Source organism: Dicentrarchus labrax, unplaced genomic scaffold, assembly GCF_905237075.1.
Source record: "Dicentrarchus labrax unplaced genomic scaffold, dlabrax2021, whole genome shotgun sequence".
In the NCBI taxonomy this organism is placed as follows: Eukaryota; Metazoa; Chordata; class Actinopteri; family Moronidae; genus Dicentrarchus; species Dicentrarchus labrax.
The window spans coordinates 3,088,478-3,101,303 of record NW_026136714.1 but is presented as its reverse complement, the minus strand read 5'-3'; the positions used below and the strand labels follow the sequence as shown (position 1 = coordinate 3,101,303).

Here is a 12,826-nt window from a genome sequence, read left to right as displayed (position 1 = left end):
GTTAGTAGTTAGATGGAATATAATATGCATAACGTTTTCATTAGTGTAAAATCACCTGAAAATAATAATAATTATGTTTTTGTTACCTTATGATATCTACAGACACCACGGGTCGTCTTCCAGGAGTCCCCCCATGTTGAATCACCATGTTTTTCTAGTCTAGATAGGACGATTATCCTTCGATGCCAGTAATTCCTACACACTAGACCTTTAAGTCTTCAGCATGCTAATGTTTAATGTTATGAGCAGAAATAATGACTGCAGCGATCAATTACTCAGCATGTTAGTGTTGTTTTAACCTCTCCTTTAATGAATAGCTTGTAAAACTGACTGATTTGTCCCCTTAAAACGCTGTTTTTAAAGTTATACATTTACTCCCACAGAAGACTGTGTACAGTATTTAAATACAGTGACTTGTTTCACTTTTCACTCAGGATTACTTAAGCTTTCATCCAACTTTAATGGGCCCGGACCTTCATGTCGACATCTGGTGTCTCCTTACTGGGCCACAACTGCACGGTGGCAAATGTTCAACCATCAGACGTTCGCAAACATTATATGGCGACGTTACAACTTTAAAATAAACTTGAGGATTTTGTGCATGTTGACTGTATACGTGCTCTAGTTGCTCCAGTCAAATATGAATTAGCATTTTGATTGACAGGTCTATTGTCTGATGGATTTTGTTTTCTCCCTAAGCTCCTGATTATCATCTACTGGACTGTGTGTCTTTGGCGGTTGTCAAGGAGCCCGGTCTTTGAGCAGCTTAAACAGAGGCGCACCTGTTCCTGTATGTGTGTGTATAAGTGTGTGCGTGTGTGTGTGTGTGTGTGTGTGTGTGTGTGTGTGTGTGTGTGTGTGTGTGTGTGAGTGTGTGCTGGCTTTTTGACACAGGATCTTCACAAGTGTTTCTGCCGCTCGCACTGAGTAACTCATGGATGGAGAGGAGGCAGAAGAGGACTAACTGGAATAAGAAAAGAGAATATAATAACTAAAAGAGACACAACAAAATGCCTCCAAAAAGGAAAAATGATGCTGTAATTAGGGTTGAAGATGGTGAGATTTTTATTTTCATATTGTTTATTTGTTGTCTTAGCAAATTTTCAGCTTTAAATTTTCAGCTTTTTGATTATATTGAGTAACTACTACTATGTAAATATTTATTTGTGTAGAGATTTATCCCCTTAATTTGTGTGTGTGGGGGTGTTATTTGTTTTTTTTATTCACAGTTGGGATGGATGTTGATGCTGTGGACAGTGGAAGTGAAGGTGAGTCACCAGGAACTATTTTTGTTTGCTTTTCATCAGAGAAAGAGTTCAAAAAACGTTTTTTATATATGCTTTTATTGCTGAAAATTAATGGTTCCACAGACTATCCAATATAATTACATGTTTTGCTTTTTTTCTATACGCATATATATACATATATACATACACACATAAACCTATATATAAATAAACACACATATATTAAAATAAATGAAGAGTTAAAGGCAGCAGGGTTTATGGTTTGAACAAATTATATATAAATTACTGCTTCTTTTCGCCCTCTTCTGTCACTTTTCTTCAAGATTGTTTACACATTTTCATTAAATTCCCTCTTTAGAGACACATAATTTCAGTGGATTAATGGTTCTTTGTACTTTTCATGAGCTAAAACATTTAACGAGACTAATATCACTGTTGCACACACTTGATGGATGAATGTTTCTATAATGTATATATTTTTTTTTTCTCAGATGAGGCCAGGAGGAGGACCAAAAACAGAAGAAACAAACCACAACGTAAGGTCAAACGGGTCAGTGATGATGAGGAGGACGAAGAGGACGAGGACGAGGCACCAAGGAAGAGAGGACGAAAGAAGAAGGCCAAACCCCGGGACAGCGACGAAGACGACGAGGAAGACAGCCGCAGTGTGAAAAGCAAAAGCTCAAAAGCCTCCAGGAGGAAAGCTGCGAAGGAGGAGAGCGATGAGGAGAGCGAGAAAGAGCAGAAGACGAGGAAAAAACGAGGGAAAGGGGTGTCCAAACTGGAGAAAGAGGAGCAGAACAAGGAGAAGAAAGGAAAGGGGAAAGATGGGACAAAGAATAAAGGTGGTGAGAAGGACAAGAAAAAGAAGAATGGGAAGTTGAGCAGGTGCAGTATTCTCTGAGAGCTCTCTCTCTCTCTCTCGCCTACCTGCATGCTCCACACACCCGTATGGGCTTTCTCCATTCATGCAGACCCCCCCGGCAGACTCTGGTGATATGAAGCCATGTGGCATATATTCAGGGACACGTCAACAGAGTGTAAATACATTGAATATAATATAGAATACTCACTTGTTTCCCTGAATATATGGCATTTACAGTGTAATCTGGTTTTTTTTTTTATGATACTGTGAGACATTGAAGATGGTTGTGGGGTTTATGTGCATCAGCAGCAGTTATTGTTTGTTTTTGTGTGTGTGACAATCTAACAACCGGCAGAAAAGGTTATGTGATCATCCTGTCGCCTGTTTTATACAAAAAGGCAGAAGATTTTGGCCTGCTGTGATGGATCTTTACTTTACTGCTGTGTTAAAACAAAGCCAAAACATCTCGGGACACCATATCTTGAGTATCCAGTGTCAACACAGGGTGCCATGTCATTGTTCCCATAGCCTAATACTCCTTAAAACTACAGCCCATATGTCCACAAAAACCAACAAACAATTGCCCCAAAAATATCCACCAGGTGTAACTATTTAACTTATGTATGTAAAGAAACTAACATACTTAATTTAACCCAAACCTAAACCTAATTAAGTAGTTTTATTGTCTAAGCCTGACCAAATTGTGACCATTTTGCAGTGTTAACCGCGTGTTTATCATTGTTACCATGACAACAACGGTCATGAAGGTGAAGGTCACCTAATAAACTATGATACTGAGGGCAGGGGACAGTGTGTCTATTTGGAGCAACTGGCCTTTTGTTTATGTGGCTTTCGGTCCGATGGGGAAATTTTTCAGACTATTGGGCGTCAAAATAATTCAGATCGAACTCTTAACTCTGCACATTAGAATAATTTAATATAATAACTTAACTTATGTAGAAGCTTTCATGAAAGTTTTGACAAAGTGTTGCATAGAAGGTAAAAGAAACATATTCAATTTGTTGCCTGTAAGTTGTAGAAGTGATTTTAAAGCCATCATGTGTTCGATCAGAAAATTGTCTACTCTTGCGCACCCCTGTGGTAGCATGAAAAACTGTCGCAGACGGCAACGCAGGCTTAATGAAACAGAATATTCAAAAGCTAAAAAATATAAATAAATACACAGCAAGAGACAATACAAGACTTACATCTTCTTAAGTCCTTAAACACTTTTGCCTTAACAGGTTGTCGGACATACTAGCGCCACTTTGAGGCAAATATCAGCATATTATCCCGTTGATGTTTAGCATATTAGGCTTGTAACACCCAAGTTGTTTCAATTTATTAAAGAAATCTTGATTAGCGTCGGCTAAACAAACTGATTTTGGTGACGTTGGCGTTGCTGTTGGTTTTCGGAGGTTTTAGATTTGGCTTCTGCAGCACCTTGGTAAAAGCCATGGCACGTGATAAGTGATCTTTCCCTTTATCAGCTCGTCTGGCTCTGAGTCTGATGAAGACTCGATGTCGGAGGGAGAGATGGCAGCCCTGAAGGAAGAGGTAGAGGAAAAGAAGAAAGTGATCGCGACGTTGAGGAACCAACCCTGGCGCATGAAGAAAAGACTCGTCGTGCTCAAGTAAAAACAGTGGTCAACTTTAATTCACATCCTCTGCTTGCTTCTGATTTCTGTAATTTCTGTTTGCTGCTGCTGCGTTTTTTGTTCTTTATGCTTTTGTTTGTTGTTTATTTATTTACTATTTCTCACGAGTGCTTCCCTCATTGCCTACCATCACTCATGTCATGTACATGTGATGCTGATCATGCATTATTAAAACTTGTTCATTGCTACTTTATCTGTTTGGTACTTCTCTTTATCGGTGCTTTGATGGGGATAAATAATCTACAGCCGCTTCTTTCTCAGTGTTACCTTATGGGAAAAAGTCTTTTAGCGCCAGTATGAGTCAAGTGATTTAACCATCTTCAAATGATGGTTGTCTTTTCAACATAGGCCAGGTAGCATTTAGCATATCTAAGTACAGGAAAGGAGACTGAGGTTTCAAAAGGAGGCTGAGGAAGGCTGAAAATGACTAGATCCAGGCAAATACTTGTTCACCCACATTCACTCTTTTATTTAGCTATGTGAACTCTCTCCTCTGTCTATAAATCTCAGGCAAACACATTTCTGGCTGTAGTTCAGCCTGTTAGCCATCGTCCTCTCTGTGTGATAAGACTGTAAACACTACCACCTCCCTTTGCCAGGGCCAAGGCTGAGTGGGAGTTGTGTGGGTTAGTGTGTGAGTGTGTGTGTGTGTGTGTGTGTGTGACTCAATGTGTATGTTTCTCTATGTACAGATCAGTGTAAGCAAGGGAAATAGATAGGTGCGTTGTCTTGACTTTTTTATGAGCGTGACACTGTTTAATGCATGCTGTTGTGGCTGACCTGACCTGCTTCTTGCCAAGTTTTCCTCCTAATGCTCTTACCATAAGCAATGTACCATCAATCAGTAAGTCATCCCCCCCCTCTAAAACCTGCCACTTTTACATCCTGATGCCACTAACTAATTCATTCCCTGGAAGTCGCATCACTTGATTTAATTGGTTGGATGTTTTCTGAACAAAACAGGGAGGCCCAGGAGTTTGTTGAAAAATTTGAAGGCGCTCTTGGGAAAGGAAAAGGCAGGAAACTGTATGCATACAAAGTCATGATGACCAAGGTAATCTGATCATTTTTTAAACCACTTAACACAAACTTTACAATGATATTGTGGAGATTTTACTTTAAACCACCTTTTCTTTTGTTAATTTCAGAAACTAATCAAGTTTAAACGTGACTTTGAGAACTTCAAAACAGCCTGTATACCGTGGGAGAGGAAGATAAAAGAAGTAGAAAGTTGGTACCACTGTGACATTATCTAAGGAAATAATCACTGACCCTCTGGTTTCTTATAACACTTCTAAGTCGAGTTCTCTGTTTTCCTAATCACAGGTCACTTTGGATCATCTGTGGCATCCTACTTTATATTCCTGAGGTGGATGTACGGTCTGAATCTGGTCCTGTTTGGGTTCATGTTTGGTCTGGTGATTCTGCCCGAGGTACAGACCTTCTCATAGCACATGTTAGCAGGTGATGTAACAGCCATGTTGTCTTACCTCCATCCCTCTGTGTTTAGATTCTTATGGGTCTTCCATATGGCTCCATTCCCAGGAAAACTGTGCCGCGAGAGGAGCAGGAAACAGCCATGGACTACTCTGTGCTCTTTGACTTTGGAGTGAGGATATGAGCTTTATTTATCAATTTATTTATATCATATATTAATGAGATAGGTGGCTGATATTTGAAATGGGTCGCAGATACAAATCTATACAGAAAAAACATGGTATGCCTTCGTAACGTCAGCATGTCTTTGTACGCAGGTCAGCATTCTAACATTTAGCTTACAGTACAACCTCAGAGATTTGTTTGCATGGCCGTCAAGTTTTTAATCAAGATTTTAGGAAGATGTTACAGATTTTTAAGTTTTTCTTAGTCTTGTCATACAAAGGGTTGTTTGCTGTACAATGCGTCTCTAGGTCTGAATCGAATATATCTTTGTAACAGGGTTACTGCAAGTACTCGTTCCTGTTCTACGGGTACTACAACAACGAGCCAACGATCGGGGTGCTGAAGTTCAGACTCCCTTTGTCATACCTGCTGGTGGGGGTTGGCATCTTTGGCTACAGCCTAATGGTTGTCATAAGAACGTAAGGCGAGACACATTAATGTAGGCCAGCGATAAGATGTACAGTATTTGTTGTATGCAGATGGAGATGTTTTTTTTAATCTTTTCTTTCTGGTCTTTTTCTCTTCTCAGGATGGCTCGTAACGCAAATGAAGGCGGAGATGGGGGAGAGGAGGGAGACTTCACCTTCAGCTGGAAGATGTTCACCAGCTGGGATTACCTGATCGGAAACCCTGAGACTGCAGACAATAAGTACGCCTCCATTACCACCAGCTTCAAGGTTAGCAGGTGTGTGTGTGTGTATATATTTGTGTTGGGGTCAGTCAGTGTATATCGTCATGTCAACTAAATGCTAAATGCATGACAGTCATGATCATTTTTAGCCTATTTAATAGTTATTAGCAATATTGTATATACATTTTATAACTTTTTAGTGGATACAACTGGTAAAATAAACTCTTTCCTGCCTTTAATACCACTGTACACATGTAAAACACACATGTAATAAAGGAGAAAGTCATTATAAATTCAAAAATGTTAAAGAACTAATGGTTTTCTTTGTGCCAGACTTTAAGGGGGTCCTTTAGTCCCGTTGCGTCATGGCCTGAGAAATTAAAATTGGGTTTGTGATATTGGATCACTGAAGAACCTGAGATACCAAATTCCTCACCAACAGCAGTTTGTTGGACTCAATATAGCCACAATATACGTTGTATGAGAGATTTTGAAGTAAAAAATGTGCAGAAATCAAGTAAACTTTGTTCCATTAAACTGGTTTATTTTGCCCAACTGTAGGAATCCATTGTGGATGAACAGGAGAATCAGAAAGATGAGAACATCCATCTCCGACGGTTCCTCAGGGTTCTGGCAAACTTTCTGATCGTGTCTTGCCTCGGAGGCAGCGGATACCTCATCTACTTTGTGGTGAAACGTTCTCAGGAGTTTGCTAATATGAAGAAAGATAATCTGTCGTGGTTTGAGAAGAACGAGGCAAGTTGACATTAAACATTTGGTGGTTCTTTACCTTTTTTACGACCACGTGGCGTAAGGGAAATTTGGGGAGAGATTAGTGATGCCGCTCTCTTGTCCAATGTATCAGGTGGAGTTTGTGATGTCTCTGCTGGGGCTGGTGTGTCCTCCTCTGTTTGAAACCATCGCAGAACTGGAAGATTATCACCCTCGTATTGCCCTCAAGTGGCAGCTGGGACGAATCTTTGCCCTTTTCCTGGGAAACCTTTACACCTTCCTCTTCGCCCTGTTTGATGAAGTTACTGCCAAGGTATGACAGATATGTCTGTATGTGTTTGTTCCTGTTGCTGGGCAGGTGTGGTGTTGGTGTATTTATATAATCTAAATTTAGAGTTGCAAGACCTTTGCTGCATTTACTCTGCTTCTGATATGTTATACAATGTATTTTCTGTGATACTTAAAGATGTAAAGCTAAGCTAACCAGCTTCTTGCTGTAGCTTCATATTTAAAAGACAGCATTTCCCAAAATGTAGAACTGTTCCTTTTAATCTAGCCTACAAACTATATATTTCCTGGTGTGTGAATTGTTCTACATAAATAAAGTTTGACTTGCTTTGATGTGTTTTCTGTTCTTTAGTTGGAGAGCGAGAAGGTAATCAAGAATTCCACTGAATGGGTTTTGAACCAGTACTATTCCAACTACAGCTCCTTCTACAACACGACAGATGTGCCTCCTCCAGCTGTGCACCCATCCGACGTCATCAGAGGACCCTGCTGGGAGACCGGAGTGGGAATAGTCAGTAGTGGCATTATACTCTTTAGTGTTACTGATAAAGATGCATAGAGTAGTAGCCAGAGGTGGAACCAAGTCATTGTTCAACAAGTCAGAAGTGAATCAAGACAGACAAGTCCCAAGTTCTGAATTTTTGAGTTTCAAGTCAAGATACTGAACCCCAAATTGTGTGTGAATATGAATGAATTATTATCTGTTCAATGGACTTTGCCATCACTGTGTGAATGTGTGTGAAAGGGTGAATGTGGCATGTACTGCAAAAGTGCTTTGGGTGGTCAGAGGACTAGAAAGGCACTATACAAATACAGTTCCATTTACCATTTAACATAATGTGGGATTGGTTCAAATAAAGTGCATCCGGGACATTAGGTGTTGCTTTTCTAGGAAATAACAGCATTGAAGTGTAATTGATTCATGGCACAATTTTTAAGTAGCATACTTTTGAATTTTCAGCCTTAGGGGGAAGGTATCAGGCATTTTTAGGTCCAAGTGAAATCCTTACTCACTGGTGTTCAAGTTCAAGTAAAGTTGCAAAAGTCACACCTCTCGTAAAAGCTGCAGTAGACACAGCTGGAATATTTATATTTAATATTTTACTCTGTTTGGAACAGCCTTCCTTCCTCTACTTTACCCTCCTTGCTCCACTTAATCAAACAGAAGAGACCAAATGTCTGATATTCATTTTGTATTCTTAATCCTTTCGCTTCATTTCTTGTCTTCTTATGCCGTGCAGGAATTTGTGAAGCTGATAGTGTCTGACATTCAGGTGACCTATTTGACCATCCTGATTGGTGACTTTGTGCGAGCTGTCATTGTCCGCTTCCTAAACTACTGCTGGTGCTGGGACCTGGAGGCCGGATTTGTGAGTACTCGCAGTGGGTGTCAGCCTCCATGTACATTACGTGCGTTTGTTTGTTTGGTTAAATTAAGTAATTTAATTATATGTAGCATATAAATTTTTTATGTCCTGTGCTGTAAACCAGAAGACATGTAAGAAATGTGTGCCTCTTGTATCTGCAGTCTTGTGGCTCAGTGTGTTTATGTCATCATTGTGGAGCTACTATGTCATCCAGCTATTATTGAACACTGTGTAAGTACGGCGCAGTTCATGCTGGATCCACGTCAACCTGATACCATACAATGACATCTGGCAAGACAGCTGATCCCTAACATTCAGCGAAAGAGGACACTCCAGTGAGAACTTAATTACAGAGAGAGAGAGAGAGAGAGAGAGAGAGAGAGAGAGAAACATAGAGAGAGGAGCAAATGCAAAGTGTACCGACCTGGTTTTTATTAATTCGGGTGAGCATGCTAATCATGTTGTTGTGTTGATTCCAGCCCTCGTATGGAGAGTTTGACATCAGTGGGAATGTGCTGGGGCTTATCTTCAATCAAGGAATGATATGGTGAATTACTCCACATCTGCATGGTTGACTTTGATTGTCTGTCTTTACTTGTGTTAGGGCTGATTCTCTAATGGGACTGATGGGCTTATGTTTCTCTGGTGTCTGTCTCTATTAACAAAATAGTGAGTGTAGAGTGCTTGCCTTTTCAAATTAGATGAGTAATTTGTTTGATGGTTGACATTGGAGCCAGACTAATGCTAAAGTAACTTAAACTAATTACATTAAAGGAACATTATGTAAGATTTTTTACAATTTGGCTCCCCCCAGTTTCAGAGCACAGAGTTGTAAATATGTCCAGCTGTACATGTGTATTTGTTATGATTACTCTTAGTTTGTGAGGCTCTCTATCAGCTCTTTTGGTCTCTTCCCCTCTGCCATCCTCTGCCTCTACTGTCCACTCGCCCAGCTCACCCCGGGCCTGAAAACCTCCTCTTCCCGCCAGGCCCAAAGCTCCTGTGGTGTAAACACTTAACACACCCCCTGCTGCTCTGTGCTCCCAGTACAGCTAACTAAGTGAGCTAACTATCTAGAAACTGGAGACTTGAGGCGGAGCAGCCAGAGGACGTCAGAGGGAAAACCAGAAAACATTTTAATAATAATAATATGATCCACTTCCACCAAAATCTGTGACATCATTGGTGGTTTATGACTAAAAGTTCCTCAGTGGAAGAACAGGGTGCAGAGTGGGAATGACAGAACACCATTCACCCTATTATAAGTCAGTGTAGCATCAAAGTGATTTTGAAGCTGTTATTTTTAATGTAGAAATGTTACATAATGGGGCTTTAAATCACTAATTAGAATACTCAGTAGATTTATATAAATGATCAGTTCAGAAATGGCTGTTTATACATTATTTAACCTTGCTGTCTTTTTCAGGATGGGAGCGTTTTATGCTCCAGGTCTGGTGGGTCTGAACGTTTTGCGCCTCCTGAGCTCGATGTACTACCAGTGCTGGGCAGTGATGTGCTGTAACGTTCCTCACGAACGTGTTTTCAAGGCCTCGCGGTCCAACAACTTCTACATGGGCCTGCTGCTGCTCGTCCTGTTCCTCAGCCTGCTGCCTGTTGTCTACACCATCATGACCTTGTCTCCGTCCTTCGACTGTGGGCCCTTCAGGTCAGTAAGAGATGGAGACAGTAGGACTGAAATGTTTGTCAGTTGTTCTCAACAACTGTTGGATGGACTGTCATGAAATTCGTGGTATCCACGAGATAGATCCTCTAGTGCCACCACCAGGTCAAAGTAGCTACTGTGTGAGCCATCTTGTTTCCTTCTCAACTCCACTGAGAGTTGCACATGCACAGTGCTGATTTGGCAGGGGGTACAGATCGGGCAGAGACAGTGACATACTAAATTTTATACCTGATAAACATCATGCTACCACATTAGCAGTGATATTGTGAACATTTTAGCAAGCTGTCATTAGTATTACAACATCAAAAGCCGCTAACATGGCTGTAGGTCTTAGTCCTCCACTAAGCCACTTTCTTATGACAGCAACAGCTTCAGTTTTTTAAATGGAGCTGTTTATGTTCTGTTCATTGAAACTTTAACATGAACATTTACATTACTACTGGGTTGCAGTAAGGTTGTCATACCATATATATTTCAGACAGTTGCAGCCGTAGTAGACAGTAGTACTATAAGGCAAAAACACAGATTGTTTAATTCTGTTTGCTTTATTTGTAAGGGACCGTTCACGATATTGAACATAGATGTATCAGAGTTTGATTAATCTTAAAGCTACTCTTCATCTGCAGTCCCTTCACAGGTCACTAAAGCACATTTATACTTAAACATACTAAAACTGTATCATAGTTAATCTAATTTATTTGATCCATGTTTTTCCCCAGCGGCCAGGAGAAGATGTATGACGTGATCATGGAGACTATAGAAAAAGATCTTCCAGCCTTCATAGGGAACTTATTTTCATATGCGACCAACCCTGGACTCATCCTGCCCGCTGTTCTCCTCATGGTGTAAGTGTTATATCTGCTAACAAGAAAATCTGTAGTTTCCTGGTTATTTATAGATTTTTACATCTTGTGAAATTCTTTAGCTGTAAATTTATGATGCCTTCTGGACATTACTAATATATTGATAGTCTATATGTAGGTTAATTTATGTGATTATTGCGTCTTACATAGCCTGTTACCGGTATTCATTACTGTCTCCCATTTTGATACTACCAAGTTATACACATTAAATCTTAAACTGCCTGAATAGGTGTGTGTAATTGTTTAGAGTAAAGTCATAAAACGTGTTTACAATGACTTTCACCTAAGAGAATTATAATACTGTAATAGGTTGGCCCTCTACTACCTGAATGCAGTGTCAAAGGCATACCAGCAAGCAAATACGGACCTTAAAAAGAAGATGCAAATGGTCAGTATGAGCTTCTCTTGTAGTGTCCGAGCTCTGCCTCTTGTTTCCCTTTTTTTCCAACTCCCCTTTGTTCAAGATTCAATCAAACAAATGACTGTCTGGTTTATTGGTGGACACTTAAAGGCTCGAGATGAGGAGAAGAACCGCAGGAACAACAAGGACAGTACTAATCAAGTGATGAAAGACTTGGAGGACCTGCTGCCAAACAAGTCTCTAATACCACCTCCCACTGAGGAAGAGCCACCCCCACCTGGTACACACACACACACACACACACACTTGCATATTCCTTTATTGCAGATGCTATCGGCTAATTTGCACCCAACTGTCCTCACCACTCTTTTTGCTCTCCATCTGTCTTCTCAGATGTTGTAATTGAGAAGGGCAGCAAGTCTCCCAAAATGAAGCCAGGTGCAGCGGCAAAAGGGGTTAATCTGCAAAAGGATGTGTCCCTGGCTGCCCCAAACCCCAGAGCTCCAGTGACCCGTGCCCCAGGGCCAAGAAAAGGGCCTCCTGGAAATGCCAGGGGGCCTCAACCTGGGCCTGGGAGAGGAAGAGGTCGGGGTGGGCCTCCAAGGCACTAAGAGTCTCGATTCATGGACTAAAATACCTACAATTCACCACAAACAACCAGTGTCTGTTAACGTGACCACTGCAGTTACACAGCATATAGCCACTATGATAATTTAATTATTTAAATGTTATTGATTGATGAAAAATTATAATTTTACATCAAGTTATGAACCTTTTTTTTGCCTCAATGAAAAGTATCATAACTAGTATTTTAAACATGCCAATTTCTTAATCACATATAATTAACCACTGAAGAAATTCACACTACAGCCTCCACAGTCAAGTCCCATAATGTCCTTGATGTGGAGGCGGATATGAGACTTTGTTTAAAGTACATGGACACAGACATTCACTGTTACATCTGTATTACCGGTCTTACTACAACAAAATGCGAAACAATTCCCAGCAAAGTACCTTATATACAGATACACTGTATAGCATGATCGGGTTTACTGTATTGCAATCAGATTTACTGGTTATTAATGTGGGTCAACAATTTTATTGATTTCATTTGGAAATCCCTGTAAATAGTATGTAAAATGTCATTTTTTTGTATGACACCTATTAAAATCGTTATTTTCTGGCAAAGTGCTATTTAAGTGGTTACCTCTGAACAAAAACAGGCTCTCTTAAAGGTGCAGTGTGTAACATTTAGGAGGACCTGTTGGCAGAAATTGAATATAATATTCATAGGTATGTTTTCATTGGTGTATAATTACCTGAAAATAGGAATAGTTGTGTTTTTTGTAATCTTAGAATTAATCGTTTTTATCTACAGGAAGACTGGGTCCTTTTCCTTGGAGTCCGCCATGTTTCTACCAGAGCATGTGAGTGGAGTAGAGCAGTGAGAATCCTCGCTCATGAAGCT

At 40.2% G+C, this 12,826-nt stretch overlaps 1 protein-coding gene across 1 annotated transcript; it reads left to right on the top strand.

Annotated features, from left to right (window-relative positions):
- The first annotated feature begins 725 nt into the window (after positions 1–725).
- tmc2b (transmembrane channel-like 2b) lies at positions 726–12,546 on the top strand. Its single transcript, XM_051422973.1, has 20 exons — positions 726–1,056; positions 1,230–1,268; positions 1,739–2,135; positions 3,603–3,746; positions 4,734–4,824; positions 4,919–5,000; positions 5,097–5,203; positions 5,281–5,379; positions 5,709–5,851; positions 5,962–6,109; positions 6,625–6,819; positions 6,929–7,108; positions 7,436–7,594; positions 8,325–8,453; positions 8,930–8,997; positions 9,877–10,116; positions 10,854–10,979; positions 11,307–11,385; positions 11,509–11,638; positions 11,752–12,546. Exons 1-20 carry the CDS (start codon positions 1,011–1,013, stop codon positions 11,967–11,969), a joined length of 2,820 nt encoding a protein of 939 aa, XP_051278933.1. The 5' UTR covers positions 726–1,010; the 3' UTR covers positions 11,970–12,546.
- Positions 12,547–12,826: the final 280 nt, after the last annotated feature.